Source organism: Mustela nigripes, chromosome 9, assembly GCF_022355385.1.
Source record: "Mustela nigripes isolate SB6536 chromosome 9, MUSNIG.SB6536, whole genome shotgun sequence".
NCBI lineage: Eukaryota > Metazoa > Chordata > Mammalia > Carnivora > Mustelidae > Mustela > Mustela nigripes.
The window spans coordinates 68871952-68896030 of NC_081565.1; the positions used below are offsets into that span (position 1 = coordinate 68871952).

General features: G+C 39.3%; 1 protein-coding gene across 2 annotated transcripts in view; it reads left to right on the forward strand.

The window, feature by feature from the left end:
• The window catches only part of FRMD3 (FERM domain containing 3), a 324332-nt gene extending 304416 nt beyond the window's left edge, over positions 1–19916 (forward strand). Inside the window, exons 14-15 of one of the 2 annotated variants that reach the window (XM_059411794.1) lie at positions 14593–15051; positions 19729–19916. In XM_059411794.1, coding sequence (XP_059267777.1) covers positions 14593–15051; positions 19729–19742 — 473 coding nt within the window. In that variant the 3' untranslated portion in view covers positions 19743–19916. Of the gene's footprint in view, positions 1–14592; positions 18329–19728 lie in introns of those variants that run through there. The other variant, XM_059411793.1, reaches the window with a different exon arrangement.
• The last annotated feature ends 4163 nt before the right edge of the window (positions 19917–24079 follow it).

Genomic DNA, 24079 nt, shown 5'->3' on the forward strand with positions numbered 1-24079 from the left:
GTTATCTTCTCAGTTTGTTGATTGTGCTTTTTGCTGGGAAGAACTTTTTAGTGTGACAGAGTCTTGTTGACCTTTTATTTTGTTGCTTGTAACTAGGTGTCATATCTGGAAAATCATTGCCAAGACCCATATTAAGGAGCTTATTTCCCATGTTTTCTTCTAGGAGTTTTGTGGTTTCATGTCTCATGTTTGTCTTTAATCCATTTTGAGTTAATTTTTGTGAGTGGTATAAGAACAGTGTCTAGCTTCTTTCATGTAATAGCCAATTTTCCCAGCACCATTTTATTGGAGAGACTATCATTTCTCCATTGAGTATTCTTGGCTCCACTGTCAAATATTACTTGACCAGATATGCTTGGGTTTATTTCTTGGCTCTCAGTTGTGTTCCACAGTACTTTTGTTCATTTTATGCCAGTACCAGATTATTTTGATTACTATATGTTACTAAAATCAGGAAGTATGATTGTTCTTCTCTCTCAGGATTGTTTCAGCTCTTTGACACATTTTTTGGTTTCATATTCATTTTAGGATTGTTTTCTCTTCTTCCATTAAAAAAAAAATGCCATTGGAGGGGCTCTTGGGTGGCTCAGTTGTTTAAGCCTCTGCCTTCAGCTCAGGTCATGATCTCAGGGTCCTGGGATTGAACCCTGAGTCAGGCTGTCTGCTCAGTGGGGAGTCTGCTTCTCCCTGGTGCTCTCACTCTCTCCCTCAAATAAAGATCTTTAAAAAAAAAAATGCCATTGGAAGCTTGATAGGTATTGCACTGAATCTGTAGATAGCTTTTGGTAGTATTGACATTTTATTTTATTAAATTTTATTTATTTGACAGATCACAAGTAGGCAGAGAGGCAGGCAGAAAGATTGGGGGAAGCAGGCTCCCCACTGAGCAGAGAGCCCGATGTGGGGCGGTAGTATTGACGTTTTTAACACTATTAATTCTTCTGATCCATTAACTTGGGATATCTTTCCATTTATTTATGTCCTCTCAATTTCTTTGATCAGTATCTTAATTTTCAGAATAGAGATCTTTTACTGGCTAAGGTTTTTATGGTTTTTAAGATTTTATTTATTTGACAGAACACAAGCAGGGGGATGGGCAGCAGGAAGAGGGAGAAGCAGGCTCCCTGCTGAGCAAGGAGCCTGACGCAGGAATCTATCCCAGGACTCTGGGATCATGACCTGAGCCAAAGGTAGCTGTGTAACTGACTGAGGCACCCAGGCACCCCAGTATCTTATTGTTTTTGATGCTTTTATATATGGGATTATTTTATTTCTTTTTCAGGTAACTGAGTGTATAGAAATGCTACTGATTTTTGTGTTTTTAATTTTATATCCTGCAACTATACTGAATTCTTTGATTGAACCTAAGTTTTCTAGTTGGGTCTTTAGGATTTTCTGTTTATAAAATCATGTTATCTATAAATAGAGACAGGTTTATTTCTTCCTTTCCAATTCTGATGCCTTTTATTTTTCTTGACTGCTTTGGCAAGAACTTCCAGTATTATATTAAATAGGAGTGGTGAGAGTGGGTACATTTGTCTGTTCCTGATCTTAGAGGAAAAGCATTCAACCTTTCATCATTGAGGATGATGTTAGCTGTAGGGTTATCATACATGAACTTTATTGTGTTGAGGTACATTCCTTCAATACTTAATTTGTGTTAAGAGTCTTTTATCATAAATGAATGTTGAATTTCTGTCAAATGCTTTTTGGCAGTTATTAAAGTGATCATAGGATTTCTTTTTTCATTCAATTAATGTAATGTATCACTGATTGATTTGCATCCCAGGTTGAACCATCTTTAAATCCCAAGTGTAGCTCCCAGTTGATCAGGGTGAATGATCCTTTTAATGTGCTGCTGGATTTGGTTTGCTATTATTTTACTAAGAATTTTTGGTCAGGGATGTTAGTCTGTAGTTTGTTGGTAGTGTCCTTTTCTGACTTTATTATCAGGGGAATGCCAGCTTTATAAAAGGAAACATTAAAGCTCATACCACAGAAATACAAGGGGTCATATGAGACTTTTGTGTCTCATGTAAGAATAGTTACCCCTGCTTTCTTTTTGTGACTGTTTGCTTGAAATATCTTTTTCTTTCCTTTCACTCTCAGTCTGTTTGTGTCATTAATGATAACGTGAGCCTCCTATCAGTAGTATATTGTTGATTTTTTTAATCCACTTAGCCATTCTATGTCTTTTGATTGGATAATCTGTTTATGTTTAAAGTAATTATATTTGTTAAGTGAGGGCTTACTATTGCCATTTTGTTCATTGTTCCTTGTTTCTTATCCTGCTTTTTTTTTTTTTTAATGTTTTGGTGTCTTGTGGTATCAGTAGGCTTTGACTTCTTTATCATGTTCTTTTGTGTGATTACTACACATTTTTCCCTTGTGGTTACCATGAAGCTTATGTAAAATATCTTATTTTTTTTAAAGATGTATTTATTTTAGAGGAATATTATGTGTGTGTATGTGAGTAGGGGGAGGAGCAGAGAGAGAGAATCCTGAAGGAGACTCCCTGCTGAACACAGATCCAAATGTGGGGCTGGATCCCAGGACCGAGATCATAACCTGAGCTGAAACCAAGAGTTGGCCACTTAACTGACTGAGCCATCCAGGTGCCACACTTAAATAAATATATCTTAAAATTATAACACCCTATTTGAAAATAATAACAATTTTAATAGAATTCCTAAACTTTACACTTTGACTTCTGCTCTCCCTCACATTTTAGATTATTGTTATAATTTACATATTTTTATATTGTGTAAGAACAGATTATTTTAGTTATGGCTAGTTTCACTGTTTTTTAACTATTTATTTATTTATTTATTTATTTGGCAGAGAGAAATCACCAGTAGGCAGAGAAGCAGGCAGAGAGAGAGAGCAGGGACTCAATCTCAGGACTCTGAGATCATGACCTGAGCCGAAGGCAGAGGCTTAACCCACTGAGCCACCCAGGCGCCCTGTTTTTTAACTTTTAAACTAAAGTTGTAAGTGAATTATGATCCAACTGTACTATACCACACCATCCAACTTTGACTGTGTTTTATCATTACCGGTAAGTTTTACGCTGCCTTTTAAATTTTTATGTTAATTAGTATTCTTTTATTTCCAGCAAGAGTTCCCATTAGCATTTCTTTTAAGGCAGCTCTAGTGGTGATGAATTTCCTCAGCTTTTGTTCGTTTGGAAAAGTTTTTATAACTTCTTCATTTCTGAAGGACAGCTTCACTGGATATAGCATTTTTGATTAACAGGTTTGTTTATTTGTTTTAGGTAGCGTGAATATATCATCCCATTCTCTTCTGGCCTGAAGGGTAGCTGTTGAAAATCCACCAATAGTGTCATTGGATTTCCCTTGTATATAACTTCTCTCTTGTCTCTTGCTGCTGTTAAAATTGTTTGTGTTTCACATCTGGCAATTCAGTTATGTAAGTGGGTGTTGGCCTATTTAGGGGGTCCTATTTGGGGGTCAGATCAGGTCAGCCTATTTGGGGGTCCTCAGGGTCTCCTGGGACTGGATCTCTATTTCTCTCCAGGTTGGGGAAGTTTTCCACCATTGTTACTTTTTTAAAAAATTAATTATAGTTGACACACAATGTGACATTAGTCACAGGTATACAATTGACATCTCTTTACATTATGCTATGGTGACCATAAGTGTAGTTGTCATTTATCACCATACAACACTATTACAACATTATTAACTATAATCCCTATCCTATATGCTCCTTTTAATCTCTGTGACTTATTCCATAATTGGAAGATTTTATCTCCCACTCCCCTTCACACATTTTATACAACCTATCCCTATAGCTATCAATTTGTACTCTGTATTTATGGGTCTCTTCCTGCTTTTTGTTTTGTTTATTTATATTCCATATATAAGTGAAATCATTTTGTACTTGTCTTCCTCTGACTTATTTCACTTAGCATAATGCCCTCCAAGTCCATCTTTGTTGTTGCAAGACCTCATTCTTTTTTATGGCTCATTAATTTTCTGTGGTGTATATATACCATATCTGCTTTATACACTCCTCTGTCAGGGAACACTTGAGTTGCTTCAGTATCTTGGCTATTGTAAATGATGCTGCAGTACATGAAGGGGATGCATGTATCTTTGCAAATGAGTGTTTATATTTTCTTTGGGTAAATACTCAGTAGTGGAATTATGGGATCATACGGTATTTCTCTATTTCATTTTCTGAGGAACCGCAGTGGCTGCACCAATTTACATTCCCACCGACAGTGCACAAGTTTCCTTTTTCTTTACATCCTCATCATCACTTGTTACTTCTTGTCTTTTTGAGTCTAGCCCTTTGACAGCTGTGCGGTGATAGCTCTGACAGGTGATAACCTCAGTGGTAAGGTTTGATATCCATTTCCCTGGTGATTAATGTTGAACATATTGTCATGTGTCTCTTCACTGTATGTCGTCTTTGAAAAAATGTCTAGTCAGATCTTCTGTCTAGTTTTTGTCAAATTATTTTTTAGGTGATGCATTGTACAAATTCTTTATATATTTTGTACATTAACCTCTTACCAGATGTATCATTTGCAGACATCTTCTCCCATTCCAGTAGGTTACCTTTTCCTTCTGTTGATGTTTTCCTTTGTTGTACAAAAGCTTTTCATTTTGATCTACATCTAATGGTTTCTTTTTGCTTTTGTTTCCCTTGCCTCAGAAGACATACCTACTAAAATGCTAAGGCATAGGATTTTTATGCTTTCAGGTCTCACATTTAGTTTGTTACTCAATTTTGAGTTTATATCTGTGTATGATGTAAGAAAGTGGTCCAGTTTCTCTTCTGCATGTCTCCAGTTTTCCCAGCACTGGGAAGAGACTGTTTCCCCCTCTTCCCCCATTGTGTATATTGCCTCTTTTGTCATTGATTAATTGACTGTATAATTGTGGGTTTATTTCTGGGCTCTTTATTCTATTCCGTTGATTTATGTGTCTCTTTTTGTGCCAGATTACTACAGCTGTATAGTGTATCTTGAAATCTGGAATTGTGGTATCTCCAGCTTTGTTCTTTTTTTTTTTTTTAAAGATTTTATTTATTTGAGAGAGAAAGACTGACAGAGAGCATTAGAAGGGGCAGGGTCAGAGGGAGAAGCAGACTCCCCACTGAGCTGGGAGCCTGATGTGGGACTCGATGCTGGGATTCCAGATCACGAACAGAGCTGAAGGCAGTCACTTAACCAACTGAGCCTCTCAGGCACCCTCTTCTTTTTTTCTTAAGATTGCTTTTGCTATTTAGGGTCTTTTGTGGTTTGATACCAATTTGAGGATTATTCTAGTTCTGTGAAAAATACTATTTGTATTTTGATAGAGATTTCCCTGAATCTGTAGATTGCTTTATAGTAGTATGGAAATTTTAACAATATTCTTCCAATCCATGAGCATGTAATATCTTTCCATTTGTTTGTGTTGTATTTCCATTTGTTTGTGTTGTGTTCAATTTCTTGAATCAGTGTTTTATAATTTTCAGAGTACAGGTCTTTCACCTCCTTGGTTAAGTTTACTTATAGGTATTTTATTCATTTTGGTGCAACTGAAAATGGTATTTAGTACACTTAGTAAATGGAATTGTGTTCTTTCTGCTGTTTCATTATTAGTGAATAGCAACAACTGCTATTTCATTTTTAGTGAACAAAAGCAATACCTATGTATTAGTGTTGTACCCTGCAACTTTACTAAATTAATATATGCTGTTTTTGGTAGAGGCTTTAGGGTTTTCTGTGGATCACGTCATGTCATCTGTAAGTAGTGAAAGTTTTTCTTCTTCCTTGCATTTTATTTCTTTTTCTTGTCTGATTGCTATAGTTGGGATTTCCAGCATTATATTGAACAAAAGTGTTGAGAGTGGACATCTTTCTCTAGTTCCTGATTTTAGAGTAAATGCTCTTTTTTTCATCATTGTGAGTATAATGTTAGCTGTGGGTATTCATATATGGCTTTTACTATGTTAAGGTATGGTCCTTCAAACCCTACTTCGTTGAGAGTTTTTAATCATGAGTGGTATTGTACATTGTCAAATGATTTTTCTGTATCTATTGAGATATGATTTTTATCCTTCATTTTCTTAAAGTGGTATTTCATATTGATTTGTGAATACTGAATAAATCTTCATAATAAATCCCACTTGGTTGTTGTGAATGATCTTTTTAATGTATTATTAAATATGGTTTACTAATATTTTGTTGAGGATTTTTGGGTCTGTATTCTTCAGGGAAATTGGCCTATGGTTCTGTTGGTGTTGTTTGCTTGCTTTGTTTTGTTTTTTTTTGTACTGTCTGTCTGTTCAAGATCATATTGGCCTTGCATAATAGTATTTAGAAGCTTTCCTTCCTCTCCCATTTTTTTTTTTTTGGAATAATTTGAGGAGAATGCCTATGAACTCTTCTTCAAATATTTGGTAGAATTCACCTGTGAATCCATTTGGTCCTGGGCTTTTGTTTGCCAGGAGTTTTATGACCATCAATTCCATTTCATTATTTTTATTGGTCTGTTCAGATTTTCTATTTCTGATTCATATTTGGAAGATTATAGGTTTCTAGGAAATTTTCTATTTCTCCTATATTATCTAATTGGTGAGCATATAATTTTTGTGGTTGTCTCTCATAATCCTTTGTAATTATAATCCTGTGTTGTCAGTTGTTACTTCTCATCTACCATTTCTGAATTTTATTTGGTTCCTCTCTTTTTTCTTAGTGAGTTTGGCTAAAGGTTTATCAATTTTGTCTATCTTTTTGAGGTACCAGCTCTTAGTTTGATTTTTTTCTGTTGTGTTTTTGTTGTTGCTGTTGTTTTGTCTTTATTTCACTTATGTGTGGTTTTTATTATTTTATTCCCTCAACTAACTTTGTTTTTTTCTAGTTCTTTTGGGATGAGGTTAGAGTGTTTGAAATTTCTCTTGTTTCTTAAGGTAGGCTTATATTGATATAAATTTCCCCCTTCCAGCTGCTTTTGCTGTGTCCCAAAGATTTGAACATTTTAATTTGTTCCTATGTGCTTCTAAATTTCTATTGACTCAGTGGTTTAGTAGCACGTTGATCAGCCTCCACATGTTTGTTTGTTTGTTTTCCCCAGTATTTTTCCCTTGTGATTTTTTAGTTTCATACCTCTATGGTTAGAAAAAAATGCATGACAACTTCAGTCTTAAGTTTATTGAGATTTGGTGGCTTAATGTGATCTATTTCATATAATGTTTCATGTGTACTTGAAGGAAATGTATATTCTCTTATGTATATATTTATTTAGACCACATGGACTTATGTGTTGTTCAAAGATACAGTTTCCTTACTGATATTCTGCCTGGATGATCTCTCCATTGATGTAAATATGATGTCAAAGATCTGTACTATTATTATTGTCAATTACTCCTTTGTGTCTGTTCATCTTCGCTTTATATATTAGGTGCCCCAACATTGGTTGCACACATATTTACAATTGTTATATCTTCTTGTTGGATTGAGCCCTTTATCCTTTATAATGCCCTTGTCTCATTATAGTCTTTGTTTTAATGTCTCTCTTGTCTGATTTAAAAAAAAAAAAAAAATAGCCAGAGTGGCAATACTTTTTTGTATTGCCACTAAAATACTTTAGTGTTTTTTAACTTTCATTTGCATGGAAGTTTTTTCCATCTTTCACTTTCAGTCTATATGTATCTTCAGGTCTGAAGAGCAGCTCTTTTAGGCAGCATATAAATGGGTTGGGTTTTTGTTGTTGTTTTTATTATCCATCTTGACACCCTATGTCTTTTTTTTTTCTTTTTTTTTTTTTTTTAAGATTTTATTTATTTATTTGACAGAGAGAGAGATCACAAGTAGGCAGAGAGGCAGGCAGAGAGAGAGGGGGGAAGCAGGCTCCCTATTGAGCAGAGAGCCCGAGGCGGGGCTCGATCCCAGGACCCTGGAATCATGACCTGAGCCGAAGGCAGAGGCTTAACCCACTGAGCCACCCAGGCGCGCCCCACCCTGTCTTTTGATCAGAGCATTCGACCATGTACATTTAATTACTATACCATGTACATTTAAGTACATACCTATTGACATTTTGCTAATTGACTTCTGATTGTTTTTTGGTTTTTGGTTTTTTTAAAAGACTTTATTTATTTGTTTGACAGACAGAGATCACAAGTAGGCAGAGAGGCAAGCAGAGAGAGGGGGGAGATACAGGCTCCCCGAGAGAGCCTGATGTGGGGCCCGATCCCAAGACCCTGAGACCATGACCTGAGCCGAAGGCAGAGGCTTAACCCACTGAGCCATCCAGGCGCCCCCTGATTGTTTTTCTAGTTCTCCCTTTTATCTCTTGTTCTTGCCCCTTGTGATTGATGACTTTCTTTTGTTCTAGAGTTTCACTACCTTTCTCTTTATTTTTTGTGTATCTATATCAGGTTTTTTTTTTTTTTTAAGGTTTTATTTATTTGACAGAGAGAGACAAAGCAAGAGAAGAAACACAAGTAGGGGGAGTAGGAGAAGGAGAAGCAGCTTCCTGGTGACCATGGAGCCTGATTCAGGGCCCAATCCCATGACCTTGGGATCATGACTTGAACTGAAGGAAGCTGCTTAATGACTGAGCCACCCAGTTGCCCCTATATCAGGTTTTTTTATTTGTGGTTACCATTAGGCTCATATATAACATCCTATGTATATAGCAGTCTATATTAAGTTGATGTCACTTGTTTGGAACACAGTCTAAAAGAACTTCATTTTTACTCCCTCCTCCACTTTTTTATGTATATGTTGTCATATTTTAAACCCTTTTATTTTGTGAGTCCCCTTAACTTTTAAGATAAAATTGATTTTACTACTTCCTTTTTTTTTTCTTTTTTTTGGTGAGTAAGTATTTGTTCTACCCGCTTTACTGGATTTTTGCTTTTAGTTAGAAAATTGTTTTTCTTTCACAATTTTCTTACTTTCAATTATGGCCTTTTTTTTTCTACTTAAAGGCCTTTAGCATTTCTTTAAGGCCAGCTTCGTGGTGATGACCTTCTTTAACTTTTGCTTCTCCAAGAATCTCTTTATTTTTCCTTCAGTTGTTTTGTTTTAACTTGAAAGAGAGCGAGAACAGGGGAGGGACAGAGGAAGAGGGAAAGCATGGAGCCTGATGCAGGGCTCAATCTCACAACTGTGAAGTCATGACCTGAGCGGAAACCAAGAGTTGGGCATTTAACCACTCCACCCAGGAGCCCCATTAATTTTCCTTCATTTCTGAATGATAACTTTGCCAGGTAGAATATTCATGGTTATAGGTTTTTTCCTTTCAATACTTTGCAGGCCAGGAGAAAGTGGCATGATATAGTCACAGATTCTGCTGAAAAATCAGCAGATGGCCTTATGGGGTTTTTCCTTGTACTAGTTGTAACTAGTTACTTCTCTCTCTCTCTCTCTCTCTCTCTCTCATGGCTTTTAAAATTCTGGCTCATAATTTGAAATTTTAATTATTTTACGTTTTTGTGTGGACCTCCTTGGGGTTCATCTTGTTTGGAACTCTCTCTGCTTCCTGAACCTGGATGTCTGTTTCGCTCCTCAGGTTAAGGAAGTTTTCAGGTCTAATTTTTTACAGTAAATTTTCTGCCCCTTCTCTCCCTTCCTACTGGAACCCTTAAAATATGATTGTGTGTTTGCTTGCTATTGACCAAGAGATCCCTTTACCTGTCCTCACTTTAAAAAATTCTTTCTAATCCTGTCTTCCAGATCACTGATATGTCCATTCTTCTGCATCTACTAGTTTGTTAATTTTCTCTAGTGTATTTTTTCATTTTAATTATTGTATTCTTCAACTCTGATTAGTCCTTTTTTATATTTTTCATTTCTTGGGTTTAGTTCTGAGCTCACCAACTTTTTTCTCCAGGCCAGTGAGCATCTTTAGGACCATTAAACTCATCAGGTAGATTGCTTATCTCCATTTCATTTAGTTCTTTTTTTGTGGTTTTGTCTCGTTATTCCGTTTGGAGTATATTCCTCTTTCTCCTTATTTTGACTTTCTGTGTTTGTTTCCATGAATTAGGTGGAACAACTGCTTCTTCCAAACACAAAGGTATGGTCTTGTGTATGGTCATCCCCTGTATAAACTGTTTGTTCCTGGTTCCTTTGGCTGGCTCAGGCAGTGGCTGGTGTGGGCTAGGGTTCCAGGGCTCTCTCTGCTGAGGGCACCCTGACAAAACACTTCAGCTGAAGCTGAAGTGGGTACAAGCCAGGGGGTCCTGGGATGCTCACCCAGGGTGCACTCTGGTAGGTGGCTGGAACTGAGGCAGGTCCTTGCTGGGTGTTCGCTGGGTGTTCCCAGGGTGTTTTGTGCAGGGTGTGCCCTGGGCTAGGGTGGCTGGACCTGAAGCAAGTGTGAGACAATTGTCCTAACACGTCATCTGGAGCTGAATGGTATAGGTCCAGGGTGCTTTGCTCCTGTGATACCTTGGTGGGACAGGTGGAGCTGTAGTGAGTACTGATTAGGCATATCTCAAATGTGCTGTGCTGGGGCCACTTTGGTTGGACAACTGGAGGTGGTGTAGGCTAATCCCAGGATCCAATGAGGCAGTAAGCCAGGACTCCCAGCCTCTACTCCAAGATGGAGGGAATTGTCAACTCTGGTGGTCAGCAGCCCCTTACATCTGGAAAGAGTTCCAGCAGCTCTCCTGACATTTGGCAGAGTTCTAGGGCTGGGTCTTTATATCCTTGCTGCACTTTTAAATCACACCTCTTTTTGTGTACCCCAAGGCATGGAAGACTGGTCTGGGCTAGGTGCCCAGGGCTGGCTGGGGTAGCAGGCTGGCTAGTCTATCCAGACCCTGCTTGGATCTCTGCTGTCAAGGTGGAGGGGGAATGTAAACCATGGTGTTTGCCAGACCTTCTGATCCAAAGAGAGTTCCAGCAGTTCTGCTGCCCTCTGACAGAATTCTAGAAGCTCTCTTAACCACAGCTTACTTTCTGTGCTCCAGAGCAATGAATCTGGACACAGTCCCCCAGTCCTGTCCCTTCCCTGTGCAGTTTGCATTACAGCATCTCCACTGCTCTCGCCGTTCTCGGTGTTCGATCACTTTGTACAGAAGCTGTTCATTCAGCCCTCAGGTCATCGGCACTGCTCTATCACTACCTGTATATTTGGTGTATATGCGGAGGAAGTGAGTTCAGTATCTCCCTCTATGGTTATCTCAGACCAGAAGGCCAGCCATTGTTGCTTTAAATGTACTTTCCATCTTTTTTTTCCTTCTTGATTTAACATAATGCCAAGATTGTTTCTTTCATTGTATCCCATAAATTCTGTTCTTTTTCTTTTTTTTATTTTTTATTTTTTTTTATTTTTTTTTTTAATTTTTTATTTTTTATAAACATATATTTTTATCCCCAGGGGTACAGGTCTGTGAATCACCAGGTTTACACACTTCACAGCACTCACCAAATCACATACCCTCCCCAATGTCCATAATCCCACCCCCTTCTCCCAAACCCCCTCCCCCCGGCAACCCTCAAAATTCAGGAGGTTCAGAGAATGCCCCTCAAAATCAATAAGAATAGGCCCACACCCCGTCACCTAATAGTAAAATTTACAAGTCTCAATGACAAAGAGAAAATCCTGAAAGCAGCCCGGAAAAGAAGTCTGTAACATACAATGGTAAAAATATTAGATTGGCAGCTGACTTATCTTTTTTTTATTTTTGATTCTCTGACTAGATAATTTGTTCAATCATCCAGGTTGCTGATTTTTTTCTTCTGCATAGTCGAGTGTGCTTTTGAAGCACTCTGCTGAATTCTTCAGTTCAGTTACTGTATTTTCCAGGTTATTTTCTAGGATATTTTTTATGGTTTTTATTTCTTTGTTGAACTTCTCATTTTGTTCATTTTTCATTTTCCTAATTTTGTTTAGCCACCTATGTGTTCTTGTGTTTCAGTAAACTTCTTTAAGAGGATTATTTTGAAATCTTTGACAGATCAGAGATCTCTGTTTCTTTAGGGTTAGTACTTAGTGCCTTAATTTGCTTTGATGTGGTCATATTTACCTGATTTATTGTAATGATTGATCACCAGTGAACTATTTTCCTATCTGAAAATGATAAGTGATCTCTGAGTCTTTGCAGGTTCATTTGGGCAGAGAGCTCTTTAGCAGCTCGGTTTGGGTTTCTGAATGTGTACACTGGTACCATCCTTGGGCAGGTGATCTACTGTTAGGGGTTATTTTGGGGCATGACAGGTGTTCAGGCTTTGAGGTCATGGGTGGGTGGGTGGGCCACTGACTGGATAGGACTGCTGGCTTGGTTCCCTGCCCCTGCGAGGTGGTAAGATGGGCACCGCAGTTGCCTGGATTCCCCGGGTAGTCTTACTAGATGGTCAGGACCGGGTCCTACACTCAGCAGTTAAAGTGGGGTTCTGAATTAGCTTCCCTGACTTGCCAGGGCAGTAAGACAGGACCCAGGGCCTGCATAGTTTGCTGTCTGGGGACCTGAATCAAGCAAGAGTGTGTACTGGATGTTCTGGGTGGGTGAGGCTACCAGTTTTGCTCTGCAGACAAGGAAAGCCACAGGCTGTGCTCTCTGTGAACAGGGCTCTTAATATATGAAGCGTTCTAGGGAGGTTCCTTGGTTGGCAGGGGGCTGAAACTTATTCACCCATGAGGGGGCTATGAATTAGTTTCCCTGCCTGGACATAGCAGGAGAAGCAGCTCCAAGGCTAGTAAGGCTCTTTGCTGTCCTTACCCAGGCTAACTCATGCCACAGTTTTTCTGGCTGAACAGTAACCCTTGCTTTGTTCTGAAGGCAGTCAGCTCTACCCACCTATCCCTCAGCCTGAGTGTTGCCAAGTCACGTACCTCACAATTGTTCTCACCAGCCTTTCCTGTCACATGGGGTCTGGGGACTACTCTCCATAGCCTCGAACCGTGACTCAACCCTTTTACCTAGGAGAGCCCCCTTCAGGCAACTTTGAGTTTCCTCCATCAGGCTTTCTGGTTGAGAAGGACCAGGAGCCAGGCTCTACAGAGTGTAGGGCTAGGACTCAGTTTTTCTGCCCAGGGAAGGGACAGCCCAGTCTTCAGGCTGATAAAACTCCTCTGAGGACCCAAGTAAGCAGACCTGAACCCTGTTGTTTTCCCAGGGGGTCAGACTGTTCTGCTGACTCAGTTCTGCAAATGAACCAGAACCACCGCTTGGGATTACGACTTGGGCCCTGCAGGTGTGCACTTGCTCTGCCCAGATCCAAGGGCAGAAGCACCCTCCCTGGTGCTCTGTCCCAATTAGATTCCCAGTTTTTGAGCCCCACAGATTCCCCTATAATCCCTATGAAGCAAAGCCAGCTCCCTTGAAGCAACCCACAGTGCTGGATGTCATATCATCCCTGGGCTCTTGGGGACTTCCCAGCATGGTGCAGGTCACTGGCCAGGAAGGGGCCCGAGGGCCAGCATAGAACCACACCTCTACCTACCTTTCCAGAGCGCTCGGTCTTGCTCTGTTTGGTGTAGTGGGCTGCGTTAGCCTTGCTCCCACACTCCAGGATTCTCTCCTGGGTATCTGGTCCAGGATGGTTGTGTGCTTCCCTTCACAGGAACAACAGCTAAGTCCAGTCTATCACTTCTTGCACGTCTTAGAAATCCTGAAATGTAGTAGTTAATACTTAATGCACCCGGCTACCACTGTATCACCCTGTAGATCCACCTTGAGGAACATGGCTTTGATAAAGCCAGTTTTTAATTCCCACTAAGAACCCAAGACTCAAAATGAGCAGCCTTAGGCAACTCCATTTGCCCTCTGTTGACATGAGGAGCTAAGAAACCACTCTCCCCTGATAAACTTTAAGAAATAACATGCCTACCCTTTGGCCAAGCGATTTTCCTTTCAGGTATCTATTTGTGGCAAATGAAGCAAACAAAAGGGTAAAAAAGCTTTTATATGTAAAGGTGTCTGTTAGCATTTTTTTTTTTACAACTGCAAAGGAATTTAAATGTTTGTCAATAAGCAACAAATTTACTGCATTAGTAGAGAATTTGGCCGCCTAAGAATAATACTATGGGAGTTCATTTCAACATGGAGAATGTCTAAGTTAAAATGTTAAATGAAAAGAGCAAGATGCAAGTTTGTGCACACATGATTACAGTATGTATGTAAGTGCAGTTCTATAAAACTAGAAACCACTAATTTGTGCCTAGGATACATAAAAATTAGGCTGTCATTGAATAGGAGATTCTATAATTTGTTATCTAAGGTAGTACAGTAACCGTTGACTTCTAAAAGACACCATTCAAAATTACAATAATGGTTTGTTGTCCTCTTATTCTTGTAGAAATGACCAAAGCTGGAGGCTTGCAGACCCTACCTGTATGCATCAATATTGCAAATATTGCCAACCATTTGAGATGTGTTGCTTATTTGGGGTTTAGCATGTTGAACTTAGGGGTCTTTTACTAAAAGTACCTTGTTAAAAGTCAGCATTCCACACAGTGATTTCATGGATTCCTTGAATTCCTTTTCTTCCCCCTTTTTTCTTTCTCTTTCTTTTTTCTTTGTTAGTTTCCATCTCTAGATCTTTATGGGAAGGACAAAGAAAGAAAAAAAAAACAACCTGAAATATAAAATTAAGGGACCAAATGTCTCTTTTTACAGGTGTGCCATTACCCAAAGAAGATGTTTCTGCCCCTCTGATCTCTAGCTCGCCAGTGAAGGAAGCCCGGGAGTATGAAAACCCCCCAAATGAAGAGAAAGATAAAATCAAAGAAGAGCCCCTGACCATCTCGGAACTGGCGTACAACCCAAGTGCCAGCCTGCTCCCCACCCCCGTGGATGATGATGAGATTGACATGCTCTTTGACTGTCCTTCGAGGCTAGAGTTGGAAAGAGAAGACACAGATTCCTTTGAGGAACTGGAAGCGGATGAACATGCCTTTTTGATGGCCGAAGAGGAAGAGCTGAAGGAGGCTCACCAAGCTTTGTCGTGGAGCTATGACATTCTGAGAGGCCATATTCGGGTGAACCCACTGGTCAAGAGTTTTTCCAGGCTCCTGGTGGTGGGCCTGGGGCTCCTGCTCTTTGTATTCCCCCTGCTCCTCCTCCTTTTGGAGTCAGGTATTGATCTCTCCTTCTTATGTGAAATCCGCCAGACACCAGAGTTTGAGCAGTTTCACTATGAATACTACTGCCCTTTAAAGGAGTGGTTGGCTGGCAAAGTCAACCTCATTCTCTACATGCTGGGCTGTTCGTAAAGTTCGTATCTCCTATGACTAAGGGCTATATTCAATACTAGTGATTTTGCTTTTTTTGTTTTTGTTTCTGTCTTTTTCTGAAAATGCCTGGTTCTGCATGGTCATGGGGCCATGAACAGGTGTTCCTCACTCATAACGGATTATTGAAAACTTTCAGTTAGCTTTCCATAATTCACTGCAGTTAAATAAGTTCAAGTCAAATACAGTTATTTTAGTTATAGGTCAGGAAGATGGCCTTTAAATAACCAAAAACATGTTTATTTTTTATTATACTACAGACATACTCTTTATTATATCATAATACATAATACATTGAGCTGAATTCGATTTCCCCCTTTTTTAATAGTTAGCACCATTGTAAGGTTCTGGATCAGAATTTTAATAACAACCCAAGAGAAAGTTTTTGAATATAATCCTTAGTGAAAACAATGTCCTCTAACCGATGCCTATACAACTAAATTTATGCTGGGCTTTTGTTTTCTGTTTTTTTAAAAATATTTTTATGTGTTCAAAATATTTTGGTAAATTTTTAGCAAAAAAAGAAGCCTCCTGGAGTTATTTAAGTGTACAGATTGTTTAAGACTAATGCACAAAGGGTATGTCAGGAATTTTTTAATGTTTTGGCACTGGTTTGTTTTTTACAATATTTTTGGCTGAACCAATTGCATAATTTGTTGTTACCTGCGTATGAGGTAGGCAGACACTGTAGTAAGTAAGCTCTTGAAATGGATGATGGAACTGGAGGATGTAGAAACTGGGAAGACTCAAGTGGACACAGGGCGGTCCATTTTTTCAAAGTATTTGGACAAGATGATTTACTCCCTTCATTTGCATTCCATCCATATATTTTGGTTTGGAAAGAACGTTTTTTAAAGGGAAAACAGTTAAAAGTTATGCTAGGTAATTGCTTATTATTGTATATTAACCCAAGAGTAGACACAGATAGGAACTGGGCAAGTAGCAAAATAGGAGTTTGGTGAGGCTGCTGCTGTGCAGGGGTGGTAGGCAAACCATCTTTTACCAAAGTGGTAGTGATGCATGGGTATTGGATGATGTAAAGAATGTGCACTTGCTGTCCAAGTTGATGGGTATATGTTTAAGTGGATCTAAGTCAAAGAGGAGAAACTGTAAGGCGTATTTTTCAGGTCCCTCATGCCTTTTACTGATTCAATGGGAAAAATTTCAAAAGAAGTGTGTGTAAGAGAGAAAGAGGGAGAGAAGATATGGAAAGAATGAAGTGTGGCTTTTTGATAAATGCTGGTGATCTTCCTTTTTGGTGGCTGTTATCCTGTTTTCCTTCCCTGGTTTTCTTAAGATCTTAATTCATTCCTAATTGGGGCTTCCATTAAGAAAGTAGAAGGGACTCATTAGAGGATCTCGCATTCAGCTTGGGTGAAATAGTAAAATGACTCCCTAACCCGATAGCAGAGGAAGCAAATGTTCTAGTACCTTCCTTCATACCATAAGATCCACAATAGAAAGAAAGGTTCTGATGCTTCCCTGGGCAGAGTACTTACTAATACTGCAGTATAATTGAGCAAGAAAAGAGTGTGGCGTTTAGGGCATAGTGCATTGGGATTTCTCCATGGATTGAGAATATTCTGTTGCCTTCATTTACAAAGAGATTGGGCACTTGTATTCTTTCCTTAACCATAATAGATGCTCCAACTCCACCATTAGCATCATTTCTAAATAGACCATTCATGGAGCTCTGGGTGCTCTATTTGACATATAAGTTTGAAAATAAATTTTAAAAGTAAAGCCTTCAGTTGAACTAACTAGAATATACATTGCTGTTAGGTTTGTAAGGTGTTCTCTCCCATGTGCTTTCAGTGATTTATTTTGCTTTTTATTGAATATTTAATACCTGAAATTTGATACCAACATAGAATATATTTTCTATAGCTTATTTTGGAAGTTTCAAATGGCCAGCTTTGAAATTGAAGGGTTTTTTTTTTTTTTTTTTTTACCCCTTTGTCATGACTTCCAACTCACTTTCTGACAAAAGGGCACAGCAGTGTAGTCTGCCCCAAATTACGCCCCTCTTGTAATCATGCTTTATATAATTTCCTTTAAAGTTCTAACCATAACAAACCTAGCACCTACCTGTTTAAAGTAGTATTTTTTAAAATTATGGAAGTATGTAATATATTGCCCATCATAAAACCCTGAAAAATACTGACAGGATAAATACTGCCCATAATCCAACCCTGCAGATGTATATTGGGGAGTAATCAATATATTTTAACATTTCCAGCTAACATCTGTTTTAGGCAGAAACTGAATAGAAATATTTGTAAGCGAAGAAGTTAAAAGAATAGGGTCTACTGAATTTAAGCAATAGCCACCAAACATAAAACTGGGATCCTGAAATGCCATTTTGTGGCATTTAGAATAGAATCAGCATTTTAGAAATACCCACTTAATTTTGTTAGGAGAGAGTCTCCAGCTGCCTAGATCAAAAGAGGAGAAAAGTGCTTCCAAAGATGGAGAGTATATAATATAGTGAGATACAGAATTCAAAGCAAGTGTGTGAGTATATGTATATACCATATTATCACTATAGCTGTGTTTATATATGAATCTGTATATATGTGTGTATTTGTATACACACAACTGATACGCCCTTCATACATAATTGTGTTTATTTTTCCCCAGTTTGAGGAGTTTGTGACATGTTACTATTCCTGTTCCCTCTCAGATATCATGGGATAAAACCCACAGTCTCAAAGGTTTCAATTTTCCATGAAAGCAACCATGTGTACATTTGTGGTTTAAATACACACATATATGGCAAATACATATACACACACAATCTTGTCTTTAGTGCTAATGCAAGTTGGATCTTGAAAAAAAATGTAGGTAAAGTATCGTGTATTTCTGTCTGTGCTTGGAACATACTGTAAAATGTTATGTATTTGGAATATATTTTGTGGTTTGTCTAATATTTATAAAGACAACTCTGGGAAGAATTCAAAAGGTGATTTCATTGAAATACTAGAGAAATGGGGGCCATGTTACCTGTGATTGGAGCCTTATCTTTGTATAGTCGAATCTGCATTTCTATGTCAACATCCAGATTGTTTTATATGTTAATATGGTGGCAGGAATCCCTAATAAAAATACTCTGGGGAAAAATGTTTCTGCAATCATTTAGTTTTATTCAGGCTATTTATGCAACTTTACTTTGTTGGAACTACAGGAAGGTACCATGTAGGACCGTGAATGAGGTCACCCTTGAATGGTGATAGAATGAAATAAAAAAAATCACAGGTAATGGATGGAATTAATCCTTTACAGAAATCATTCAGGCTAAAATCAGGAATATTGAGTGTACTGAAAATGGACCTGAATGTAAAAGATAGCTACAGCATTAAGATAACTAGAAAATAGCAAAGCATGGAAAAAGTAGATGAGAGGTGTTCTTCATTATAGATAAGAGGAAGGATTTCAGAATGTTAAAAATTAGTAGGTCATCAGTTCTGGCAGAAAAGGGTGCTTTTTTGGGCCAGAGAGAGCTACATCAGACTCAACTCTCCAGCACTTGCCATGAAACTTTGATCTGTTCGTGGACCCCGGAAGAATTTTATTCTTCTACTCTTGTCTTCTCCTCCATACAGCATGGCCTGAAAGGCCCACTGCTCTGGTTTATCACAAAGCTAACAACTCCATCCCTGACTGCTAAATCAGAAGGTGTTACTGTGAATGAAGCAAAAGGGGCTCTCGGTACAGTAGGAACACCATGGATGTCAAGCCAATTTGTACGTCAGCTGTTGTGGCCTCTTAAGTCTGTCAATCTCTGTTCTACTGAGCTATAATTGACAAAATTGTATTAGTTTCAGGTATACAATAAGGTTAGATATAGGTACATGTTGTGAAATGATCTCACAGGAAGTTTAGTCAATATCCATCACCTCACAGAAGCACAAAATTTTTTCTTGTGATGACTACTTTTAAGATCTGCTCTCTTAGCAACTTGCAGTGCAGTACAGGATTGTTAACTAGAGTCCCCATGTTGTCTGTCAGCCAGAACTTACTTATAACTAGAACTTTGTACCTTTTGATCACCTTCATCCATTTCATCCACCTTGGTTAGGCTGTGGCAGGGGAGCTCTGTCAAGTTCTCACTCAGAGGTCGTCAGAGGTCCACACTGTAGACTACAGGCAAGAAAAAGAATTCTGTGGTTATTAATCAGGTATGAGGTGACTTAGGGACCTAAAGTCCCAGCTCCAGCAGCTGTAGCCAACACCTTTATCTGCCTTAGTGTCTGCAGACTGGAAGGTTCACACAAAGTGGCCCTTGGTTATTTATTCCTTGAGCAGTCTGGGCTCCTGACCCAATCTCACCTCGTGGGAGAAACCCTTGTCCTTATTCCTCCATTCCTTGCTTAGCCAAATAGGGAAAAGCTCTCCTAACTAAACTCCAGCCTAGAAGGAAAGTACTGGGTGGAGATCATGTACTAAAGGTCCCTGCTTACTTTTCCTCCTGCTTCTTTCTCTCTCTCTCTCTCTTTCTCTTGGACCTGTTTTGGGCTTCCAGTCTACATGCAGTAAACAGACCCAGCAGGACCTGCCCGTGGTGGGCCCAGCCAGGACTCGGCTCTCCACCTTCCAGCCTCGGTCTGTGATGGGTGGGTAAGTTTGGTGAGCCCCATGCAGTGGGCTCAGCCATCGTCACTTCAGAGAGGACGGAAGAAGCCCTCACTTGGGTCTCAGATCCCAGCTGTGTTCTCCAATCCATTAATAAAACTGATTTTAATCCTCTCCTGGCCCTGGTGTCTATCGTCTACTGGAAATTAGGGTGGTGGCTGGGGGGCAAGATTCACACTAAGGACACTCAAGAATATTTAGGGTCTTTGCAACCTCCAGTGTTGCCAGTAAGGGAAGAAAGGAGAAGGCTGCTTCGGGCTGAACCTCAGGCATCAGGGGATATCTACTACTGCCACTGGCCCTGACCAGCTTTGCAAGTGGGAGAGGGACCTTGAGACTTAATATTAGTAAAGAACAAGAGGTTAGTTGGCACCACACATCCCTATTCTTTACCCATAGCTGATGCCCACTCCAAATATCTCCTTGGAAAGAGAACCAAGGACACTTCCCTGGTTGTAAAGCAAAAACTCTTAGGAGGAGCAAGGATATACTTTCTGTGGTATAAAGTTCTGAAACATGTCTTGCCAATTACAGTAGCCCATCCAACTCATACTGGTCACCTTGAAACTCCTCATCCACAAGATCATGAAAATTGGCTTTCTGAGGAGACCATTCTTCAAGGGAGAAAACACACGAACAAACCCATACTCGTTTCCACTCTGCTTGGCAGTCTTCATAATAAGTTAAAAAATTCAGCGTTCTTTTTGAAGAATCAATTTCCTGCAATTTCCTTGGTGAGAATCAGCTTCCTCCCATTCCGGATGAGCCCAAGTGTCCTGACAACTCTGACCTGTTGGTTCTGCAAAATTATAAACTGGACCTTGAACAGTGGTGGCCACATAAACATTCCGCTCCCTGGTCACAGGGTTCCCGGGCAATTTATCATCCAAACCAGAACTCTTGACGGTGAAAGGACGTAATTTTAATGATTATATCACAACATCAGGTACAAACTAGGACTACTCTAGACACTCTACCTGTAAGGCTTGGCTCAGCTAGGTTTCACCAACCGCTCCAGATTCTTTCTCTAAAATATTGACAAAGATGGGGAAGGATTATTGCCTGATACTCATATTCTCCTTGCTGTGAAAAATCAGATTGAAATTTACCAAAATTTGCCCTATCATGTGGTTTGGTGTAAGGCTATAAATTACACAGGCCACTATTTTAAATGAGCCACTTGCACTGAATATTTAATGCTACACACTTGATTTATTCACCATTTATAATGTTAAATTTTTTGTCTAATGTGAAGCAGGCAGAAAGTTAGATAGAATGATCTCAATGTTCCCATTACCTCCACAGTTCTGAATTCGCCATTTCTGATCTGCACATACAGAACACTGGCGATGAGTTTAAGTGCGAGCAACTGTTCATACCAAGTACGTACAAGCCAACTTGATCATTTATACTGAGAAATGTCGGCCAGCTTGGCCCTTGTTTGATGTTAGATGTTCCATGTGTGCTCTTCCCAGAACACAAGATGTAATGTGAACCAAATATTATCAAGCACAAGGAATCACAGCTAGAAAGTGGCCCTTCAGGAGTCTACCTCAACAGACCAGGTGTTCCCGTGCCTATCTTAGAAGGCCTGGGGACACATTATACACATTTTGCTGTATAATGATTATATCACAACATCAGGTACAAGCTAGGACTACTCTAGACACTCTACCTGTAAGGCTTGGCTCAGCTAGGTTTCACCAGCCGCTCCTGATTCTTTCTCTAAAATATTGACAAAGATGGGGAAGGATTATTGCCTCCCATTTTGTGAATTTCTTGTGGCAGAGACTGGCAGCTGAATACCAAAACAATTTCTTCTTCATCTTGTGCACAGACTTAGACTATACTTCCCAGCCCTTGCATACTTGGGTAGACTCTGGCTAATGGAGTTTAGATAAGAATTTGGATATATAATCTGTAGCCCTTCCAAGCCCTGGACCAAGTGTAGTTGTCCCTTTTGCCACTGGATGTTAGCACCCGCAGTGACCTTGAGGCCACCAGTTGAGGATATTAGAGCTACCAAACGACTTGGACGCCTGAAAAACTCTGTACAGCAGTGCACCTCCCATTTCCCCCTAAACCAAACCCATCTTGGAGTACTTGGGCAACAAAGTCCCAACTGGTGGACAGTTTCCAAGTCCATTGCTGTTAATACTCCTCCTATGATTCAAGTTGGCTGTCTTTCCCAGTGAAGGAAAGCACAGCTGAAAGCAGGCATAGGAACAGCCCAGCACTGGTGTCTCCAAGGAGATTCTACTAGAAAACCACTCTAGAGAGGAGAGGAGGTAGCCCTCTGTATTTAAGAGTGCCAAACCTGGGTGGGACCCTACTTTGGGTGCTAATGTGTCTTGTCACTCTTACTTTCAGGGGCTCAAATGGAACTGTCCATTATTTGAACCCAAGGTCATCATCTGTGATGGGCAAAATCACTCCTGGTTGAGAACTACTGGGTTCAGGAGTGGTTTCATGGACATGTAACCTGTGAACTTGTATAGGGCCCTGCTCTCAAAGGTCTGATTTAATGCTCTGCTATCACTGCCTTGAAATTATTAATAATTTTTATATTTGAAGTTGTATTTTGTAAGTGAAGTCCAATGGGACAATGAAGTGTCTCCAATGGGACAACAAAGTCCCATGGGACAGTCAGGAAACTGTGGGCACTGCCATACTGTGCAGTTGGCCTGGACACCAGGCATGCACACATGCATTCATGGGGCAGTCTAAGGTACCAGGGGCCCCTGAGGGGACTTCCTGCACCAGAACCTGATCCATCCCAGATTAATGGCAAAGGAGGCAGCTGCAGCAGAATCCAGCCCTGGAAAAAGGGGGTGTTCCAGACACGGGGTGGCACTGGAACCCATGGTGAGAGGCTAGCTTGCCCATCAATCTCTGGAGCCATCCTGAAATATGTGCACAGATATCAACTCTGGCCTGAGCACTGGAACGATAACTGCCCCCACTTAGGCAGTCAGCTCTGTTAGTAACTCAGCACAACATAAGAGTGTACACCTAGACATTAAACTATACCAGACAGTCATTAGAATTCTTCAAAGAGCTTAGCATTTCTGGTTTTTGAAAATCATTGCAACATTGCAAAATAAATATCTACAGGCTTGGACATAGAGATTGAATGTAAAGATCCTCACAAGGAAACACCTCCCCCCCACTATTGTCATAGAAAAACTTTCATGGGTCGATTATGAACAAGTAGACAATTATAAAATAGATTTCCCTTGTGATTGAAGATACAGCATTAGAAATCTTAAATAGACATTTTGAATTATATGCGAATCAGGAAAGCAGCTTTCAGTATCTTGTACAACCTCTACAAGTTACAGGAAGGATCAGAGGAAATATTAAAATGCCATTATACAGAGTAACATTTAAGCCTAATTTACAAAAAATTGAATTGTAAGGATATTTTTTTTTAGAAAAATTATTCTACAAGAATAACCAGCTCTGGATGTACTAAAATTTATATTTCAAAATATTTTATCAGGGGCGCCTGGGTGGCTCAGTTGGTGAAGCATCTACCTTTGTCTCAGGTCATGATGCCAGGGTCAGTGGGGAGCCTGTCTCTCCTTCTACCTGCTGCTTCCCCTGCTTGTGCTCTCTCTCTCTGACAAATAAATAAAATCTTCTTAAAGAATAATTTACCAGTACTTTATCTGAATGTTGTTAAGGTCTAGAAGATATTCTTAATGGCACCTAACAACTGTATCAGCAGACCCTTCCTAAAACTAAAAATTATCAAAAATTATTTGTGATCTTACATTTATCAAGTGATTGATGTTACTTATTTGAAAAAGGCAGTTGTTAAAATAATGCTTTGATGGCTTAATAAATGAATTTTCAGAAAAATGAACCCTAAAAATATTATCAAGATATTTATATATTTATATATTGACATGTCATTATTTACTGTATTATACAAAATTATGGGATTAAAATATTGTGTAGCATCCCATGTGGTAACATAAATGTTACTCATCTATCACTATCACCATTTTATATTTTATAAGTAATAAAGTATTTTCAAAAAGAAAACCTTTTATACCTTTACCTGCACTTTTCAACTATATTTTGAACAAAAAGCTCCACATTTTCATTTTCATGGGCCGTGCAAATTATGTCACTGACATATGTCACTGACCCTGACTGGTTTAAAAGAATAGAGAGTGGAAGCACTGGAAGTGATGTTTTAATGGTCAGAATTGAAGATCAGAGTGTAAAATCCA